At 51.4% G+C, this 20,538-nt stretch overlaps 1 protein-coding gene across 3 annotated transcripts in view; it reads right to left on the minus strand.

The window, feature by feature from the left end:
• Nucleotides 1-15,108, minus strand: part of AP3D1 (adaptor related protein complex 3 subunit delta 1) — a 39,654-nt gene extending 24,546 nt beyond the window's left edge. Inside the window, exons 1-2 of one of the 3 annotated variants that reach the window (XM_027585183.2) lie at nt 14,768-15,108; nt 175-270 (exon numbers count right to left, since the gene is read on the minus strand). In XM_027585183.2, coding sequence (XP_027440984.1) covers nt 175-270; nt 14,768-14,863 — 192 coding nt within the window. In that variant the 5' untranslated portion in view covers nt 14,864-15,108. Of the gene's footprint in view, nt 1-174; nt 271-14,767 lie in introns of those variants that run through there. The other 2 variants (XM_027585182.2, XM_027585184.2) reach the window with 2 other exon arrangements.
• Nucleotides 15,109-20,538: the final 5,430 nt, after the last annotated feature.

The raw sequence follows: 20,538 nt of genomic DNA on the forward strand, positions 1-20,538 counted from the left end.
CCAGCACCTGGAGCTAATGTGGTTGATCCCTGTTTGGCAGGTGGGTAGAAATGGGCGATGAGTGGACAGAAGGAGGGATGGAGGGATGGCTAAGCAGCCTGACCGCAGCAGGGGTGTGGGAGGGGGCGGCCCTGTGAAGTGCTGTGGCCTGGGCAAACAGTCCTTGGTACTTACGTAGGTCAGCTTGCAGACTGCATTTGCTTTTACTGCAATGTTGTCCTGCTTCAGCTCTTGCTTGATTTCATCAATGCACTGAGAGATATATTTTGCCTGAAAGGAAAAAAGAAAATGAAAAATTACAAGTGCCTGACTAAAACAGTTAAGAATAATTACTGCAGAAAGAAGCCAAACACCAAAGGCCACAGTGTGATTCTGTTCATGTGAAACATCCAGAGCAGGCCCATCCACAGACACAGGAGATGGGTTTGTGGGTGTCAGGGGCTGGGGTTTCTTCCTGGGGTGACAGAATGTTTTAAAATGGACCATGGTGCTGGCTACACAACTCTGTGAATGTACTAAAAACCACCGAACGGTACTCTTTAAATAGGTGAGTTGTACGGTATGTGAGTATCTAATAAAGCTGTTATTTAAAAAGGTGATTTCAGAGGCGCCTGGGTGGCACAGTCGGTTGATAGTCTGATTCTTCATTTCGGCTCAGGTCATGAGATCGAGCCCCATGCTGGGCTCTGCACTCAGCGGGGAGTCTGCTTGAGATTCTCGATTCTCCCTCTCCCCCACTCCCCCGTCCCTGGCTTACATATATGTTCTCCCTCACACTTTTTTTCTAAAATAAATGTTTATAAAAAAGTCATTTCAGTGTGGTAAGATGCCCAGGATTCCCTCACAGTTCTCCTGGAGAAAAAAGGAGGGTGAGGGGAGCAGGTGCCTCAACGTCTATTTATTCAATTTTCCCAACTTGTGTGCATAGCTAATGTTTCTTTCTTTTTTTTTTAAAGATTCTATTTTTAAGCAATCTCTACACCCAACATGACCCGAGATCAGGGTCCCCAAGATCAAGAGTTGCATGCTCCTCTCAGCCAGCCAGGTACCCCTTGCTCATGTTTTCTACATGGAAAAGTTCTAAAACTTAAAAAGAATTTCAACACAAAAAGTTAAGATGTGGAAATCTTCCTGATTCTCTAGTGTAGACTTTTAATGATTTGCTCCTGAGACTTGCACAAAGCTGGGAAACAACCACCAGGTCCCACCACCTGGTGTCCCTGCCCACTGTCCACCTCACGGGCCCCTCTGAGGCTAATGCCCAGCTGGGTGCTCAACACCAAGCCCTCCCCATCCCCAGCCGCTCCTGGAAGCCGGTCTGGAAGCCGGTCTGGGTGTCTCTGTGGCTCCTGCGGGCTTCTCTCAAGGAGCAGCGTGTCAGGGCTCACACACGCTGCAGAAAGGGGTCCCGACTCCCTACTTGGCAGGGAGTCTGCTTCGTCCTCTGATCCTCCCCCATCTCATGTGCTCTCTCTCATTCTCTGTCTCTCAAATAAATAAATCTTTTTTTTTAAAGATTTTATTTATTTATTTGACAGAGAGAGACAGCGAGAGAGGGAACACAAGCGGGGGGAGTGGGAGAGGGAGAAGCAGGCTCCCCGCCGAGCAGGAAACCTGACACGGGGCTCGATCCCAGGACCTTGGGATCATGACCTGAGCCGAAGGCAGATGCTTAACGACTGAGCCACCCAGGCGTCCCAGTAAATAAAATCTTTAAAAAAAAAAAAAAAAGAAAGGGGTCCCCACCCCACCACATGCACGCAGACCACCTGGCGTTTATCTAGCTGCTGGCGGACGGACACCTGTGTCTTTCCCACTTCTCCACCCTTGTGAGTTGAGCTGCAGTGTTTGTGGGAACATATGTATTAGGATTCCCTTGGGTTTCCTCTCGAATTCAGCATGTCTACCACTCAGACAGGTTCGACCTGAAGCAGTTCTGACACACGAGGACCAGAGCCACTGATGTGCCTTCTGGGAGCAGCAGGGCACAACCTCGCATCACCCCTGCCCTGGAGACACACAGCCCCAAAGAGAACCCATGAGGTGAGTGGCCACTGCAGGGCTCACAATGAGTTTGTCCAGCCAACGCCCCAGCCCCACACATGCCCAGCACTTCACAAAGCACAAGGAGCCTCCTGTCTGTCATCTGACCGATACCAGCAACCACTAGAACATCCCCAGGCATCCACCAGGTGGCAAGATTCAATGGTTGGCCCCTGCGGAGCCATCCCAGGAGTGACCGGTTCCCAAGAGACCCGGATGGCAGGCACAGACAGCAGACTCCTGCTCCGAGTGCCCTGTACCCTGACCTCCCACCCTCCAGTCACGTCCCCCTAGACCACAGCCCGTTCTGGCCTGAAACGCAGGCTCACGGGGAAAGGAGCTATTCGAGCCGCCTCTCCGCCACAGATGTTTTATGAATATTTGATGAGTCGGAGCCATGGAACAAGCGTCACTATAGCCTTCCAATAGGCTTCGAACTACTGAATCCCACTTGGGGAGGTGTAGTCCCGCCCGGCGCACAGACGACTCCTCTTGCGTCCCGGATCACGACTGTGAACAAAAGGCAGAGAACAAAAAGGCGGTCACAGGCGTTGGAGAAACCGGCCCTCACACACAGAGGACGGGGCTGGGAGACGGCATAGCACTGTGGGAGACAGCCTGGCAGCTCCTAAAAGGGCAAGCAGAGTCCCGCTCCTGGGTGTACACCCAAGAACACCAAAAACAGGGATTCAAACAAAACTACCCCCTGAACGTACAGAGCAGCAGGCTTGCGACAGCCCCAGAGAAAAAACTTGAATGTTCTGCTGCTGCTGGATCAATACAATGCGGTCTACCGGCACACAACCATCTTCCAGACAGTCTAGGGGCCTCCCCGCCCAGCTTTCAGGAGAGCACACAGTCCACGGCTGCTGGTGTCCAAGGGGCTCCCATCAGACCAAGCCTCCCACAAAGACAGTTTGAAAATGGTGGGAGGCACTGGAGAACAAGCACAAAGGCACTGGGCATCACGCTGATCCTGGCTTTTATCTCCAGCACCATGTCACTGCGGCTTTGGTCTCCTGGCTTCAAGAACCAGAAAGCAGAGACTAGGGCTAACACAGCGGCTGCCAAGTGAGGAAGGAAATCCCAGACAGAGGAGGGTGGGGGGTGCCCACACTCCGCACACAAACTCAGCCCAAAGCCCAGCTGACCCGGAGCCAGCCATGCCCGGCTCACTCCACACAGCCGGATAAAGCTAGAAGTGAGCACATTTCACCTGCCTCCTGCCCACAAGAGAGGCAGAGCTGGAGTCCCAGCCCAGACAAGCTAACTGCCCCCAAACAATACTTCTCACAGAACAGAACAGAATCTAGAGCCTCTACAACAGACCAGTCACAACATTCAGGATATGATCCGAAGTTCTTCAAAATAAGAAACAGGAAAACACTACCTAGACTCAAGAAAAAAAAGACAATCACGGTGCACTGGCCCTGAGCTGGGCCCAATGATGGAATTAACACCCAAAGATTTCAACTTCACAACTCTAACCATGATCTCATGGACCAGAAAAAAAATATGCCCATAAAGAATAAAAAGAGAAATCTCAGCAGAGAAACTCAAGTGATATAAAATAAGCAAATGGAAAGCCTAGAATTGAAAAACAATTTCTGAAATAAGAGTCACTGAATGGGCTGAAGAGCAAACTGGAGATGAGAGAGAAAGTCAGCAAATCTGAAGGTGGAACAATAGAAACCATCCAGCCAGGACAGAAAAGTTTGAGAAAAGATGAGCTGAGCCTCAGGGTCTGCGGACCACCACCACAAGGTGTAACAGGTGTAACTGGTGTCCCAGAAAGGTAAGGGCGGGACAGAGACTATATCTGAAAAACAAATGGCTACAACATCCCCAAATTCGGTGAAAGACATAAACTTACAGGTTCAAGAAGCTCAGCACCCAGAACAGAAAACGAAAAGAAAACCACACCCAAACAAGTCAAAGTCAAACTGCCAAAAATTGAAAATTAGGAGAAAAAAAAAATTTTTTAAGTTAAAATTTATTTACATAATCTCTATACCCAGTGCGGGGCTCGAACTCATGGCCCCGAGAGCAAGAGTCACATGCTCTTCTGACGAGCCAGCCAGGTGCCCTGGGAGAAAATCCTGAAAGCAGCCAGAGGAAAAGGCCGTGCTCCATACAGGGGAGAAAGGATCCACGCTGTCGTCAGAAACCATGGAGGCCACGTGACAGCAGGGAAAATGCTGACCCGCATTCCCTACAAAAGACAACATCCCCCAGGGGGCAGAGGTGGACACATGAAGCCCGGGGACATCCATCCCTGCACCTCAGAGCACTCACCGGGGAGGACAGATGAGCCTCACAGAAGCAGGGCTGACTTTCAGGAAGGCCCTGCCTGAACATTAATTTTTAGGTGGAAAAGAGGCACACGGCTCATGGCTCCTACAGACAGGAAAAGGGGAGTCATAAGTACAGAGAAGAATCTGTCTCCTGCTCACTCAGGAGGACTTAAATATTACCTTAGATGGAGTCACGGGAAGGTAAAGGAAGGAAAGTGGAACACAGGACGCTCATCTCTCATCCACATACAACACTGCTAACAAAAAAGCAGAGTATCTACTCCCCTTTTACAACAAGAAAACAAAATTGATCAGGGCATGTGGACATGATCTAAATCCAGAAAATTATAATAAAAATGTAAATTAGAAAGATTTTAATGTCTAAGATACAAGTGACTACACAGCATTCAGTTTTTTTTTTTTAATTTTATTTATTGATTTGACAGAGAAAGAGACAGCGAGAGAGGGAACACAAGCAGGGGGAGCAGCAGAGGGAGAAGCAGGCTTCCCGCGGAGCAGGGAGCCCGATGCGGGGCTCCAACCCAGGACCCTGGGATCATGACCTGAGCCGAAGGCAGACGCCCAATGACTGAGCCACCCAGGCGCCCTGCATTGACGTTTATTTGTTTGTTTGTCTGTTTGTTTTAAACTCCGGCCCAGTGTGGAGCCCAATGTGAGGCTTGAACCCACAACCCTGATAAGATCAAGACCTGGGCAGAGATCAAGAGGTGGATGTTTAACAGACTGAGCCACCAGTCTTTGGGTGTCTGCCTTCGGCTCAGGTCATAATCCCAGGGTCCTGGGTTGGAGCCCCATAGTGGGCTCCTTACTCAGCAGGGAGCCTGCTTCTCCCTCTGCCCCCTACCCCCATGTTCTTTCTTGCTCTCTGATAAATAAAATCTTAAAAAAAAAAAAAAAAGGAAAGAAAGAAAAGAAAGTGAGAGGTACAAGCATGACTCAGTTTCTCAAATACCTCAGCCTGTTCGGTGCAAATTCACACTTCAGCACAGAGCAAACCAAGGACTGAAATGCATGCCCTTTCCATATCGTCTTCTTTATTAGAGAACTTAACTTAAACAAAGGACACAAACTTCCATTACACAGGAACTCCTCAGGTCTAATACCAAATAACCATTTCGACCTTGGCCACTTTGCAGAGTTCTCTGAAGAACTTTATTTAAATCTAATAATCAAAAGTCAAACAAAAACCCACAATAGATTCCTCTAGCCCACCACTAGGCCCTCCCTGGACTAGTGGTGTCAGGATCTCCAGGGTGAGGCCCAGAGTGGGTTTCGCAAAGCCCTGCAGTTGGTTCTGAGGAGTGCAGCTCCATCCAAGGCTGGACCCTGGACTTGTTTTTTTTTTTTTTTTTCTTTTTTTTTAAAGATTTATTCATTTATTTTTGAGAGAGTGAGAATGAGAGAGAGAGAGCACATGAGAGGGGGGAAAGTTAGAGGGAGAAGCAGACTCCCCGCCAAGCAGGGAGCCCGATGCGGGACTCGATCCCGGGACTCCAGGATCATGACCTGAGCCGAAGGCAGTCGCTTAACCAACTGAGCCACCCAGGCGCCCAACCCTGGACTTGTTTTAAGAGCAATTTTACGTTCAGAGCAGAACAGAGTGGAAGGTGGAGTTCCCTCAGGCCCCCTCTCCCTGTAAATGCACAGCCTCCCCCATGACCAGCCTCCCCGCCAGAGCCCGATGTTTGTGACAGCTGACGGACCCACACTGGGACATCGTGAACGACAGGCCGCGGGTGGCGCCAGGGCTCACTGTCGGTGCCGCACACGCTGTGGGTTCGGACGAGTGTCACGGACAGCGGTCCACCATCACAGCGTGGCACAGAGCAGTCCCTGGCCCTGCCGACGCTCCGTGCTCCGCCCGATCACCCTCCCCCACCCCGGCCACGGCTGATCCTCATTCCCCCTCCGCGGTTCTGCCGTTTCCAGAACGTCCTAGACCCGGAACCACACGGTGTGTGGCCTTCTCAGCCCGGCTGCTCTCACCCAGGGACGTGTCGCTGAGGTGCCTCCGTGTCTCTGCCTGGCTCGATGGCTCATGTTCAGTGCTGGATGGACCAGCCCACCTACCTGCTCACCTGCTGAAGGGCATCTCACTTGCTTCATCCCTTGACGTTTTTGAGAGGTTCTCTGGACTGTCCCAAACAGGCCAGTTCTGTCACTGCCCACAGTTGGCTGTGGGCCCCACCGGCTCCCCAGCTCAGGGACTTGGAGCCCACACCCCTCACTTCATGAGCATATGCCCCAGCAGTCCTGTGACCTCTGGGCCCCTAGGCGGTAGGGACCACCAGAGCCTAGCGTGCACGGAATGTCCTAGTGAGAAATCTAATCAGTGTCCCAAGCCTTTCAAATTTCTCAGATCAGAAAAATTTCAAGTCATCACGACTGGGACATGGTGGGGACAATTTTACCCACCTTCGGACAAGAACCTGGCTGCGGTCTGGCGTCACCATCACTTCAATACATTTTAACCCACAAATGTAGGAATGTCGGTGAGGAAATGAAAAGACGTCCTCCTGACTGTACGCGGCGTGAGCAACAACGGAGGCTGCTGTCCTTGTTCTCACTTGGCCCCGGCTGCGCTCCAACACCTCTACAACCGAGACGAGCCTCTGCGAGCCCGGAGAAGCACAAGCCCAAAGGCCCTACGCCGACACCCACACCCACTACAGTTCCAGCGGCCGCAGAGAGGGAGGCTGAAGCAGGACAGAAGCCAGAGAGCCCCGCCCCTGCCCCGCCCCCCAACTCAGCCCCCAGGCCCTGTGCACAGTCAATCATGACTTTCCCATCACCCTCCTGGCCCACGTCACCCTCGGCCCAAGGGGTGGCAAGGCCCACCTAAGGGGCGGGAACACCATTCAAAAGCCTTTGGTGCAGGGGCGCCTGGGGGGCTTAGTCCATTAAGTGTTGAATCTTGGTTTCCATTCAGGTCGTGATCTCAGGGTCACGGGATGGAGCCCTGAGCCAGGCTCTGTGCTCAGTGGGGAGTCTGCTTGAGATTCTCTCTCTCCCTCTGCTCCTTCCCGTGCTCGGGCGCCGCCCCCCAAAATACATAAGTAAAATCTTTTTAAAAATAATAAACAAAAGCCTTTGCTGCAAATACATAAAAACAGAAGTAGAGGGGCACCTGGGTGGCTCAGTCGTTGGGCGTCTGCCTTCGGCTCAGGTCATGATCCCAGGGTCCTGGGATCGCGCCCCGCATTGGGCTCCCTGCTCCTCCCTCCCCCTCTCCCCCTGTGGCTCCCCCTGCTGGTGCTTGCTCTCTCTCTCAAGTGGATAATTAAAATCTTAAAACAAAACAAAAACCAAAAAACAGAAAAAGACTAAGGGAGTTGGGGACTAGGGGAGGTGGAGCATCTGTAAATGGGCGTGGGTTTCTCTCGGGGGTGATGGAAATGTTCTAACGTGACACTGTGCTGACGGCTGTCCACTTCTGCAAACACTAAAATTCACTGAATCTGGGGGCGCCCAGCTGGCTCAGTTGCAAGAGCATGTGACCCTTGATCTCAGTGTCAGGAGTTCAAGCTCCACATTGGGTATAAAGATAACTTTAAATAAACGACATTTTTATTTTTATTTTTTTAAAAGATTTTATCTTGAGAGAGAGAGAGTGCTTGCGCACATGAGCAGGGGGCAAGGCAGGGGGAGAGAGAGAATCTCCAGCAGACTCCATGCCAAGTGAGGAACCCCACGTAGGGCTCCATCTCACAACCGACCCTGAAATCACGACCTGAGCCGAATCAAGAGTTGGATGCTTAACCCACTGAGCCACCCAGGCGCCCCATAAATGAAATGTTTAAAAACTTTCGCTGAACCTCAAGCTAAAGCAGATGAATGCTATGGTATGTAAATCATACCTCAGTAAGACTGTGTAGAGGAAAAATCACCATGGATCATCCAGAACCCCCACGTGTTAGTCCACACAGGACCTGGATGGGCCTGCTTCCGGTTTTGCAGACGCTCACAGGGCTTCTGCTGTGCCCGCTCCTCTGTGTCCTACAGCAGCAGCCCCTCTTCCCTGCAGCAGGTGCCACACCCCCCCCCAGACCCAGCCGGACTGATGGAGCTGCCAAGTCAGGTCAAAGGTCCAAGTCCTTCTGCTGAAAGAACATCTGTCCTGTAGACTCCAAGCAGAGGCAGGACGTGACCCTACATACCAGGGTCCCCCCGTAGGGACAGTGGTGCCAGCACCCACCTGTGAGCCTGGGTGCTGCCTGCCTAACAAGGATAGGATCACAACATGTGGCCCAATTTGTGGCCCACGCAAGCAGCATTGGGCAAACCAAGATTAGGGAGGGATGGTGAGGTGGGGAGCGCCTGCCATCTCCGTGCCCTCCACAGGCCCTGGGCAAAGCAGGGGAGGGGTCCATGGCTTGGGGGTGGGGGAGGAAGCCCATATGCAAGCCTCAGACCTCCTAACCTTCAACCTCCCGCCCCCACTCCCTAACCAGCAGATCTCCTAGAGCAGAGGGGTGTGTGTGTGTGTGGGCTGACTGTGCCCCCCAGGGGTGCTCCTGGCATCGAGTACCCAGGGTGGCCCCCATAGTACTGAGGTAAGAGCTGGCTTCCAGCATACCTAGGTCACCCTGCCCTCCTTCTACCACCGCTACCGGGTGCTCCAAACTGTAGTGCACACGAGAACCACGTGGAGGCTGGTTCAAATGCAGACACAACCCCAATGCCAGCCTTGGTCCTCCCAGCCGCCCTACCCACGGTCTGGCTACACACCACGCCTAGAGCGGGCCCTTTAAAAAGCCCCTACAAATGGGCAGCCACACAAACAGGAAAAGCGAGGAATGCCCCTAAGAGACAATGCCACAAGGAATGCAAACAGCCACGCACTGAGGAAAGCACACCTAGCTGTGTTCTCAGCCAGGGAAGTGAGAACTGCCATCTGTCCTGTCCATTCCAGACGCACTCCGGGGCACTCCCACCGCCTGCTGCTGGGACCTGCGCCGGGAAAAGCGCGCCGGTAGGTGGGCAGCGCCCCCCAGCAGCTGGACAGCAATCCCACCCCAGAGAGTCGTTCATAAAAGGCCCCAGACTGGAAACCACCCCGATGTCCAGAACAGCCAAACAGGTAAATAAAGTGCTGCAGACAGAGCACCAGGTTACCCTAACCCTACAGGGGCGAGCGTCAGGAAGGAGCCAGACCCAGAGAATTATGTTTTAGGCAATAGTCCGCCAGACCGTGTAGAGAAATTTCAGTGATAAAGTTATAAGCAACGCAAGGAAATTATACTCAGAGAACTTAAGCTAATTATATTAATTAAACTACATATCACAGGGACACCTGGGTGGCTCAATGGGTTAAGGCTCTGCCTTCGGCTCAGGTCTGGGGATCCAGTCCGGCATCTCGGGCTCCTCGCCCAGCAGGGAGTCTGCTTCTCCCTCTGCCTGCCACTCCCCCTGCTTGTGTGCGTGTGCGCTCTCTCTCTCTCTGGCAGATAATTAAAAACTTCAAAAAATAAAATAAAATAAAATAAACTACATAACATCCTATGCACCACAACTTCACAATGAATAAGGATTAGGAAAGAAGCAAATCTAGAAAACACTGCATGTCTGTCTGGGACCGCTTTTCCTCGGCTCCCATGCCTGGGAGGGATGCCGGCGGCTCAGCACTCAGTCTCTCGAGACTGCCCCCCACCTCTGACCCTGGCCCCCAGCCCAGGATGGCTGTCACCTGTGCTCTGACCGACCAGCTATGAACTGGAGTTCACATGACCCCCTCCTCTCAGGTTCGATTAATGTGCCAAAGCAGCTCAGAGATCTCAGGAGAGCACCTGTTTGCCTTTAGCAGTTGAGTACAGAATAAAGGACATGGCAGACAATATGATCAATAGCCAGATGAAGAAGTACACAGGGAGGTGTCCAGAACAGTCCCAACTGTAGGGGCTCCTGTCCTTGTGGAGTTGCTTTGCACCCTGCCATCCTCCCAACACACGATCCTTTCGCCAACCAAGACTCTCCCCCAACCCCACAGGTTAGGGATATGCCTGACAGATCATTAATTCCATCCCTAGCCCTCTCCCCTCCCCCAAAGATAGGGGTGGGGCTGAAAGTTCCAAGCTTCTAATCATGGTCTCTCTGGTGACTCGCTCCCATCCAGGAGCCCACCAGGTCATCTCATTAGAACGAAACACACTTCTGTCACCCAGAAAATGCCAACAGATCTAGGAGCTCAGGGTCAGGAACTGGGGGCAGAGACCAAATACGTAAACAAGAATGTTCCTAATACCTTTATTGTTTAGAAAATGACAAAGACTTTAGGAGCTCTGTGCCTACAGCGAGGGACAAAGACCAAAATAAATATTTCTTACCTCACAATATCACAGGGACCAACAACATGGTGACAATATAGGAGACACAGGGTGCACGGATGAAGGGAAGATCATTAGGGAATTTAGGGAGATTTTTCTTATCAATGTGGGTCAGCGGTTCCCCTGGGCAACGTCTGGGGATGTCTGTGGTTATCACGATGAGATGCTCCTGGCAGCGAGTGGGTGGGGCCAGGGATGCTGCTCAGCTCCCACAGTGCCCAGGACAGACCCCACCCCCAAAATGATCCAGTCCTGAATGTCAGCAATGCCGAGGGGGGAGACCCTGATTTAGGGTAATGACCAATGTCATTAAATAAAAAGAAATAACTCAGTTCAAACTCAGTATCTGATTCTCCTCAGAAGCTGTTAAATAAAAGGAACCTCTCACAAACAGCCACAAAGCCCTGAGTGCCTGACCCAGGCCAGACATGACCTGTGCTTCAGTAACTGTCCCTGGAGCGGACTCCGGTCTTGCATGCGCCTCCATGGCCTGACGGGCCCCACCACCAACCTCCTGGGTTGAGCCTCAGGAAACTGCAATTTCTGAGATCAGAAACAACAGAGCATCAGCAATTCCATACAGTTCAATCTTAATCCCAGACTACATGTCATTTCAAAATACTACTCTACGCAAACTGAATGAAGTTCTGAAACACCAGTTAAACGGGTTGGAAGTGTTTATACCCAAGCAAATCCAAGTGGACATTATTCAGATACTAGTAGATCCACTCAGGGCCCGTGCCTAAGGAAGTGAAGCCACTTAAATGCTGGGAAATAAACTAGGGCACGTCCAGACCAGGGAGTGGGACATGTTAAAGATCCGTGGGAGGTCTTCTTATGCTGTACCCTGGAAAGCAGTAAGGACCACTACACTAACCGGCCAGGTGCACAACAGAATCTCTTCTAAGTAAACTCTATGATGCCTAACATGAGGCCTGAACTCATAACCCCGAGATAAAGAGTCGCAGGCTCCACGTACTGAGCCGGCTGGGAACCCGAGGATGCAGAACAGAATCGTAACAGACACTCAGAATTGCCCACGATTTCTAAGCACAGAAAAAAACCTCAAAGCATATACTCCAAACTGAGTTACAGGGAGGGAGCTTTTCCCTTCTTCTTTAATAAACACCGAGCAGGGGCACCTGGGTGACTCAGTCAAGTGTCTGCTTTTGACTCAGGTCATGATCCCAGAGTGCTGGGATGGAATCTAGCATCAGGCTCCCCACTGAGCGGGGAGTCTACTCCTCCCTCTCCCTTCACTCCACTCATGCTCGCTCTCTCTCACTCTCAAATAAATTTATTTAATTAAAATCTTAAAAAAAAAAGGTGGGGGGAACGCCTGGGTGGCTCAGTCGGTTGGGCATCTGCCTTCAGCTCCGGTCATGATCCCAGTGTCCTAGGATCAAGCCCCACGTGGGGCTCTCTGCTTGGAGGGAGCCTGCTTCTCCCTCTCCCTGCTGCTCCCCCTGCTTATACTCTTTCTGTGTCAAATAAAATCTTTAAAAAAAAAAAGAAATCTCTTAAAAAACAAACCACCGAGCATATTTTTAAAACTATGGGTATGACTCTACAGCTTAAAAAGACTGAAAAAACAGCTTTCTCCCAAATATGAAGAGTACCCAGAAGAATAAATTTAGAAGTCATTTGGGTCTTTCCCCCGATCATATCCAAAGTTTAGAAGCAAGGATATTCGTAAGTGGATTTCCCCCTATCTGCCAACACTGTTTGTGCTCTATCTTAAGGATACCTTAAGGATTAAAAATAAACTCAAGCACCCTAGAAATGTATGAATTAGACCAGTTTTTCAAACTTTTTGGACTCATTTTAATATGTTTCCACAGTAACCCAATCCACACGCATGCACACAGCTAAAGTAAGTTTCAATAACCAGCAGTTACTCTGTGCGCGTGAGGGACTGGGATTTTCTAGTTTCTTTTTTAACATAACCCATTAAATTGGATTCACAACCCACTAAGGGGTTGCAGGCTGAGACTTGGAACAGCCAAGCAGACAGCTTCGTGGGGTGGTCTGGTGCTCACAGAAGCCCACATTTGAGCACCACTGTATCCTCAGAAGCGCACAGTGAGGTGGGGAGGTGGCTGTCACCCCACTGTATAGGGGAGGCTCTCCTCATCTCACCCAAATAGGCCCAAGAGCCTGGACGCACGTCTCCCAACATCACACAACAGGAGTAAATTACTGTGAATCACGCTGCATTTCCACGTGGCTTTCAAGGCCCAGTTGAGCCTCATTTGTAGGATGCCACACACAAGTTTTAAGCTAAAATCTATTATGAGCAGTACACCTTGAGGGAACTAGAGCGCTGCAGAAAACACACGTCCTTGCTGGGGTGCAGTGGGTAGAAGGGAAGGGCCTATGGAGGCACAGAGTGGGGAACTAGACGAGTAGCAAGTCATCTCTGCTGCGTGTGTAGGGGCGTAGAGAACATCTGCGGTCAGAAGGGGGGCCTCAGTAACCAGCCTCCGGATCACCACGATCTTCTGGTGAGGAGACCATGGCACCAAGACATCGCGTCCTCTGAGAATCGCCCACAGGTCGAGGGCAGGACCCACACAGAACCCTGGCTTTGATGACTTCCGACAGCAGCCTCTTCCACCACCAACACCCCCGTTAAAAGGGCCCCAAGGGTGGAGATGGTGCCAGTGATTCTCAATGAATCAAGTATGGCCTGGGGAACGGCCCAGGGACAGTGGGCATCCCCCTAAATGCGAGTTGCCCTGCCTGGAGTGGACCGTGGTCCCTCCCGGGAATCCCAGAACAGGCTGCTCACTACCAGCCACTGACAGAGAACAATCAGGAGGTCGGCCAGTGCACACAAGAAGCCTGAGGGTGTGAACCTGTTCCACGTTCGCCTGGCCGCTCTGGGTAAGTAAAATCCAGCCCAACCGGCTACTTCTCCGACTCAAAGACACTGAGGTCCCGGACTGAGACACACAATGTAACCAACACCGCTGGCCAGAGCTTCTAACTCCAGGCAAAACCCAGGAGCAGCTGGGGAAGGAAAGGAGGATGGAAATGACCTAAAATAACCCCATTACTTTTTGGGGAGGTCACGCCCATTCTGAAAACGTGCAACAGCGCGGCAGGAACTCAGGCCCAGCAGATGGACCGGGGCTGAGAGGGCCTCCCCACAAATTCCCTGACTTCTCGGCACCTCCCAGCCCATACTGCCGGGTCTTCCCGGCGCCATCGTGAGCAGGGCGGGAGAGCCTGGGGGTGGGACCGGCTCCTGAGGGCAGCCGCTCCCTCCCCCTAGGAAAGCGCGGTGCTCGCTCGCCACCCCTCGTGTGAGTGTGGGCTCCAGGAAGCCAGCGGCCTGAGGGCCACTAACTGTCCCCATTCCTCTCAAATCTAGGTCACAGGTTGGGGGGAGGGGCGGAGGGAAGGAAATGGTGCCCACGGTGACGGTTTTACTTCTGGAAAACCTTCCCCTCGCCCTGCCTTTGGGGTTTCTACTTGACTGCGGCTTCCCCATCCCAGGATCCCTCGGCGGCTTCCGTATTCTGAATCAGGGCTCCCGCTGTCTCCCTCCCTCCCTAGGAGGGGCGGCCCCACCTTCCCGGGGACACGGGCCCAGGAGGCAAGGCCCGATTCCGGACAGGGCCCCAGAGAGCGACCTGGACGCGCACTAACGGGGGCGGCCCACGGGAAGTCCCCAAACAGGAGTCCAGAGCCCTGGACAGGAGCTAGGGCCCTTCCGTCTCCTCCGCGAACACCTGCGGGAAGGAGGAAGGCGGGCGTCCCACACCCGGCGGGTAAACTGAAGGCACGGGGGGCCACCCCGCGGCAGAGCCCCCCAGGTGATCCGACACACACGGGAGGGAAGGAAGGTCCTGAGAACTGCGGCTCGGGTCCCGCCAGGGGCCGTCCTCGGCCCTCGGGGGTAAACTGAGGCTCGGGGAGAGAGTAGGCATGGGGCGGCCCGGGTCGCAAGCAGACACGGCTCGAGTCGGGAGCGGGGCTTCGGCGACGCGCTGGAGGCCGGGGCCGGAGGCCGGGTCCAGGTCGGTACTGGGGCCGAGGTCGGGCAGAGCCGGGCCGGCCCCGCGCGGCGCGCGGGCTCACCTCGTCCTCTTTGTGGTTGCGGATGCCGCGCACCAGGTCCTGCAGGTTCTTGTCGAACATGCGGTCGATGCTGCCCTTGACCATCTTGAGGGCCATCGCGACGGACGCCGCCGGGCTCGAGCCCCGGGAGGCCCGCGGCGGGGCACCGTGCGGGGTCCCGGGGGCCGCGCTTGCCGCCCGCGGAGCGCTGCGCTGCCGGCTGCCGCGGCGGGGCGTACTCCCAGGCCAGGTCGGCGGCTGTCCGCGGGGCGGCGGCGGCTACGACCTGCTCCGCAGGCCGCGCTCGCACTCCCGCTCCCCTCCGGCTCCGCGCCGCGCCGCTTGCAAATGGCGGACAAGATGGCGGCGGGTCAGCTGACGACGGGCGCTCCGGCTCGGCGGTCCGCCCCCGGAAGCCCCGCCTCCCAAGAAAGCCCCGCCCCGCCACCTCCGGGCCACCACGTTTCCCTGGCGACGCCGGCCGCCCAATGGAAACGCGGACAACGCCCTCGCCGTCCGCTCAGCCGCGCCCCCTCCGGCTCAGGGCCCTTCCCTCTCATTGGTCAGGACCTCCATAACTCCACCCGCTTCCTCATTTCGGGTTCTAACCACACCCCCATTTGCGCCTTCCCTGCCCCGCCCCTCGACGAAGTGACAGCTGTGGGTGGGGTCTGCTGTGGGCGGGGCTCCCACGTGGAGCTTCTCAGGCAAGTTCCTGGGAGGGAATCCCGCTCCGCCTTTTCTGAATCGCAAAGCTGACTCTGCTTGAGAATTTCCAGAGCCGGAGCTGCGCTGAGCGGATGCTGGGTCTCCTGCGTGTCTCACACAACAAAACCCTGTGATATGGGCAGGACGGGAATTAGCATGCCCACAGCGAGAAACGGAGGCCCGGAGCTGGAACTGCAACGTGGTCTTCATTCAGCAGACATTTGTGGGGGCCTGCTGGGCGCCAGGCACGTCGGGGGCGCGGGCTGCAGGCAGTGAAGGGGACACGTGGCGCCCTCGGCAGGCACCGCCGCGAGAGCGAAGAAGCAAGCCGCGAACTGGGATAAGCTAGCGGCGGTATGTATATCTGAGCAAGGACTGCCATCCACGATGTAGTTAGCAGAAAAAGGGCAGAACAAAACAGAAATTCCAGCAAATCATGGAGAGAAAAACAACCCAGTTCAAATCCGGCAAAAGGCGACATGCACTTCACAAAAGAAAACACCCCCGTGGCCAAAAGATATAAAGGGAAAGGTCACTGGTTAGCAGGGAGATGCCAATTTAAACGACAATGAGATGCCTCTCTGCCTCTATGAGGGTGGCTAAAATTAGAAAGTATGACGATACCAAGTGTCGGAATGATGTGGAGCAATTAGAATTCTCCTTTTACTCTCCAGGTAGGAATATACAACTACACGGCTACGCTGGAAGTCTGTCTGGCTGTATGCTGTGGGGCGGTTTGTTTCTTTGTTTTTTGTTTTTTATTTTTTTTAAAGATTTTATTTATTTATTTGTCAGAGAGAGACACAGCGAGAGGGGGAACACAGGGAGGGGCAGAGGGAGAGGGAGAAGCAGGCTTCCCGCTGAGGAAGGGAGCCCGATGCGGGGCTCGGATCCCAGGACCCTGGGATCACGACCTGAGCCGAAGGCAGATGCTTAACGACTGAGCCACCCAGGCGCCCCTGTTACTTTGTTTTTTAACGTAAACTCTACCCCCAAGGTGGGACACGAACTCTTGAGCCCAAGGTCAAAATTCGCATGTTCAGGGGCGCCTTGGTGGCTGTCAAATAAATTTTAAAAATCTTAAAAAAAAAAAATCGCATGCTCAACCGACTGAGCCAGTCAGACACTCCTGGCTGCATTCTTTCTTTCTCTCTCTGACAAATAAATAAATAAAACAGAGAGACACAGCGAGAGAGGGAACACAGCAGGGGGAGTGGGAGAGGGAGAAGCAGGCTTCCCGCGGAGCAGGAGCAGGTGCCCCTAAATAAAATCTTTTTAAAAAAAGGATTAAGTGGGGCGCCTGGGTGGCTCAGTTGGTTAAGCGACTGCCTTCGGCTCAGGTCATGATCCTGGAGTCCCGGAATCGAGTCCTGCATCGGGCTCCCTGCTCGGCAGGGAGTCTGCTTCTCCCTCTGACCTTCCCCCTTCTCATGTACTCTCTCTCTTTCTCTCTCTCAAATAAATAAAATCTTAAAAAGAAAAATAAAAAAAATAAAAAAAGGATGAAGTGACTCATTACGGGTTACACAACCTTACGGAGGAGAGCTGGAGACTGGATGGGTAAGGTCTGGCGTATCCATGCAATAGATCCCTGACCAGCTGATAAAAAGACTGTAGTGGGTAACTGCTATGGGAATTGTCCTTCCTCCCTAAACAGCTGGAGAACTGGACAAAACGTATGAAACAATGGGCTGCAGACAGCTTATGATAAGCAGTGCAGGACTATGACTCCTGAGAGAAGGGGAAAAAAAACAAGAGGAGCCCTACCGTTGCTCCTGGACTCTGCCGGCGGGTGAGATCCTGGCTGTGGTCGGGTCGGGGTGGCGGGGGGAGGGGACCCCAAACTCAACACAATGGTTTCACAAAGTGAGGGGACAAAGATGGGAGATGAGTGAGGTCAAGGTGGCTAGAATTCTCAGGGCAATGTACCAGACAGCAGGGAACTGTCCTGAGAAAAAGCTCATGAATTTTCACAGAGGCCCGCACGAGTCTTTGGCGGACTATCACTGCATGTGCACACGGTGCAGCTTCACCAGGCCAGGCAAAAAACAATGGCTGAGAAACAGGGGGAATAAAAATAAACTTCTAGTCCAAAAAAGTACAGTGTGGAAAATGCTTACTGCATGTAATTAGCAATAGAGTAGACATTGGGGAAGAAATGATTAGTGAAATTAAAGATTTTAAAATAAAAGCTATCTAAAACGAGGGGCGCCTGGGTGGCTCAGTCGTTAAGCGTCTGCCTTCTACTCAGGTCATCCAGCCCCACCTCCGGCTCCCTGCTCAGCGGGAAGCCTGCTTCTCCCTCTCCCACTCCCCCTGCTTGTGTTCCCTCTCTCGCTGTGTCTCTCTCTGACAAATAAATAAATAAAATCTAAAAAAAAAAATATCTAAAATGAAACACAGAGGACAAAAATGCTTTCAAGATGAACAGAACCTCAGTGACCTGCAGGATAATATCAGGTAATCTAACATACATGTAATTGGAGTCCTAGAAAAGAAGGAAAAAAGCACACCTAGGCACATTATAATGAAAGTATCAGAGGAGTGCCCGGCTGGCTTAGGCAGGGGAGTGAGCGACTCTTGATCTCAGGGTCATGAGTTTGAGCCCCATGTGGGGCATGGAGATAACCTTAAAAAAATAAAAATACAACAAAGTATTAGAAACTAGAGATAAAGAAAAAAAACATTTTTAAACACCAGAGAAAAAAGACACATTATATACATGCAAACAAAAATAAGAATGACTGAAATTTTTAACAAAACACAATTCACCCCAGAGGACAATGGACTATAATATCTTTCATGTACCCGAAGAAACAAAATGACCAAAACAAAACCCTAAAATTCTTTACCCAGCAGCAATATCTTGCAAAGCAAAGACAACACATATTTTCAGACAAATAAGAGCCGAGGTCATTTGTGACCAGTAGATTTACATTGAAAGAAAAGTCAAAGGACGTTCTTTGGACTTCTAGAAGGAAAATGACACTGAACAGAAATGGGGATTTACAGAAAGAAATGAAGAGCACACGAAATGTTTTTTTTTGTTATTGTTGTTTTATTGGGGGGGTACCAAATTATTTTGGTTTTTGTTGTTACTGTTTTTTAAAAGATTTTATTTGTTTTTTGACAGAGAGAGACACAGCGAGAGAGGGAACACAAGCAGGGGGAGTGGGAGAGGGAGAAGCAGGCTTCCCACTGAGCAGGGAGCCCGATGCGGGGCTCGATCCCAGGACCCTGGGATCATGACCTGAACAGAAGGCAGACGCTTAACGACTGAGCCACCCAGGCATCCCCCCCCCTTTTTTTTTTTTCAAAGAAGTACCAAATTATTTTGAAGGAATGGTACAAATGAAAGAAGTGAAGTCGATGTTTTGGTACAACTTATAGAAAAGATAAAGGTAACCCCAACATGCGTGCACTGCCTCGGTGAGCAGGGCAGTCACCCTGGAGGCTACGGGAAGACAGCCTATGGCTTAGCTCTCACCATCACTGCTTCCCAAGGTGTGCTCATCCAAGAGATACTCTACCATGCCGGATCCGGGAGCCCCCATCTTGTGTGTGTTGGTTACGTGGTCACCCAATTCTTCAATGGATTTCAGCTGCTCACTCAGGTAATGAGTCTCAATGAAGTCCCACAAATGGGATTGTTTTTTATCAGTGACCAGTGTGTGCAGTTCCGGTCGTGACTAATTCATGCTCCTTTCCAAGTGTAACACACACTCCATCGCATTCAGCCCATTCTCCCTCTCTTCAGCCTGGTTTGTTGCTATCCTGAAGGAAGATCCAGCCACCTCGTTGGTTCTGCAGCTTCATCAGTTTCTCAGTATGTTCCCTCTCCTCATGAGACTGATGAGGAAAATATCTGGCAAAGTTCTTCAAAGCCACGTCACCACGGTCAAAGTAGTAAGTCATGTAAAGGTAGACATAGGAGGTGTAGAGCTCCAGGTTGGTAGTGGATGGCAGCCTCCGAGTCCTGAGGACACCAAGAGCACAAGAAATGTTAAAATGTGGTAAATAGAATTTTTTCTTGATTTCTTTAAATGATAATTGACTCTTTTTTAAAACTTTTTAAAAGATTCATTTATTTATTTTAGAAAGAGTGAGAGAGAGAATGCTCATGAGTAGGAGGGGCAGAGGGAGAGGGAGACAGAGTCTGAAGCCGACTCCACGCTGAGCACAGAGCCCAGTATGGGCTCAGTCTTACCACCTTGAGATCACAACCTGAGCCAAGACCAAAAATCAGACGCCCAACCTACTGCACCACCCAGGTGCCCTGATACTTGACTCTTTTTAAAAAGTATTTTATTTATTTATTTGAGAGTAAGAGAGCACAAGCAGGGGGAGCAGCAGAGGGAGAAGCAGGCTTCCCGCCGAGCAGGGAGCCCGATGCGAGACTCGATCCCGGGACTCCAGGATCATGACCTGAGCCGAAGGCAGTTGCTCAACCAACTGAGCCACCCAGGCGCCCATTCTTTTTTTTTTTTTAAAGTAGTTTCTACACCCAGCATGGGGCTTGAACTCATGACCCTGAGATTAAGAGTTGCATGCTCTACTGACTAAGCCAGCCAGCCACCCGGTCCTTACTCTTAATATACATACACAAATATAATTCAGAATAGATCACAGACCTAAATATAAAGGCTAAAAGTTTAAAACTTCTGGAGGAAAACATAGGAGAAAGTTTTTATGACTTTTGTTAGGAACAGATTTTTTTTTTTTGATAGGATACAAAAACCATGAACCATTTTTTTGAAAGCAATAAGATAGACTTTACCAAAATTTAAAAAAAAAAATTGCTCTTCAAGAAAATGTTTAAAAAATGGTAAGGCAAGCACCAACTGGAGAAAGTACTCACAATACATACATGTGACAAATAAAAAGAAAATACTAAGAAACAATAGGAAAATAAGCCAACCAATTTCTTAAATAGGTAAGTAGATTTGAACAGCAGATACTTTACCAAAGAAGATTATGGATACCCAATAAGCACATGAAAAGATAGTTGCCATAATTAGTCATTAAGGAAATGCTCCCCAATGGGATATCACAATATATCTATTAGAAAGATTAAATTGAAGGGT

Source organism: Zalophus californianus, chromosome 1, assembly GCF_009762305.2.
Source record: "Zalophus californianus isolate mZalCal1 chromosome 1, mZalCal1.pri.v2, whole genome shotgun sequence".
NCBI classification, from domain to species: Eukaryota; Metazoa; Chordata; class Mammalia; order Carnivora; family Otariidae; genus Zalophus; species Zalophus californianus.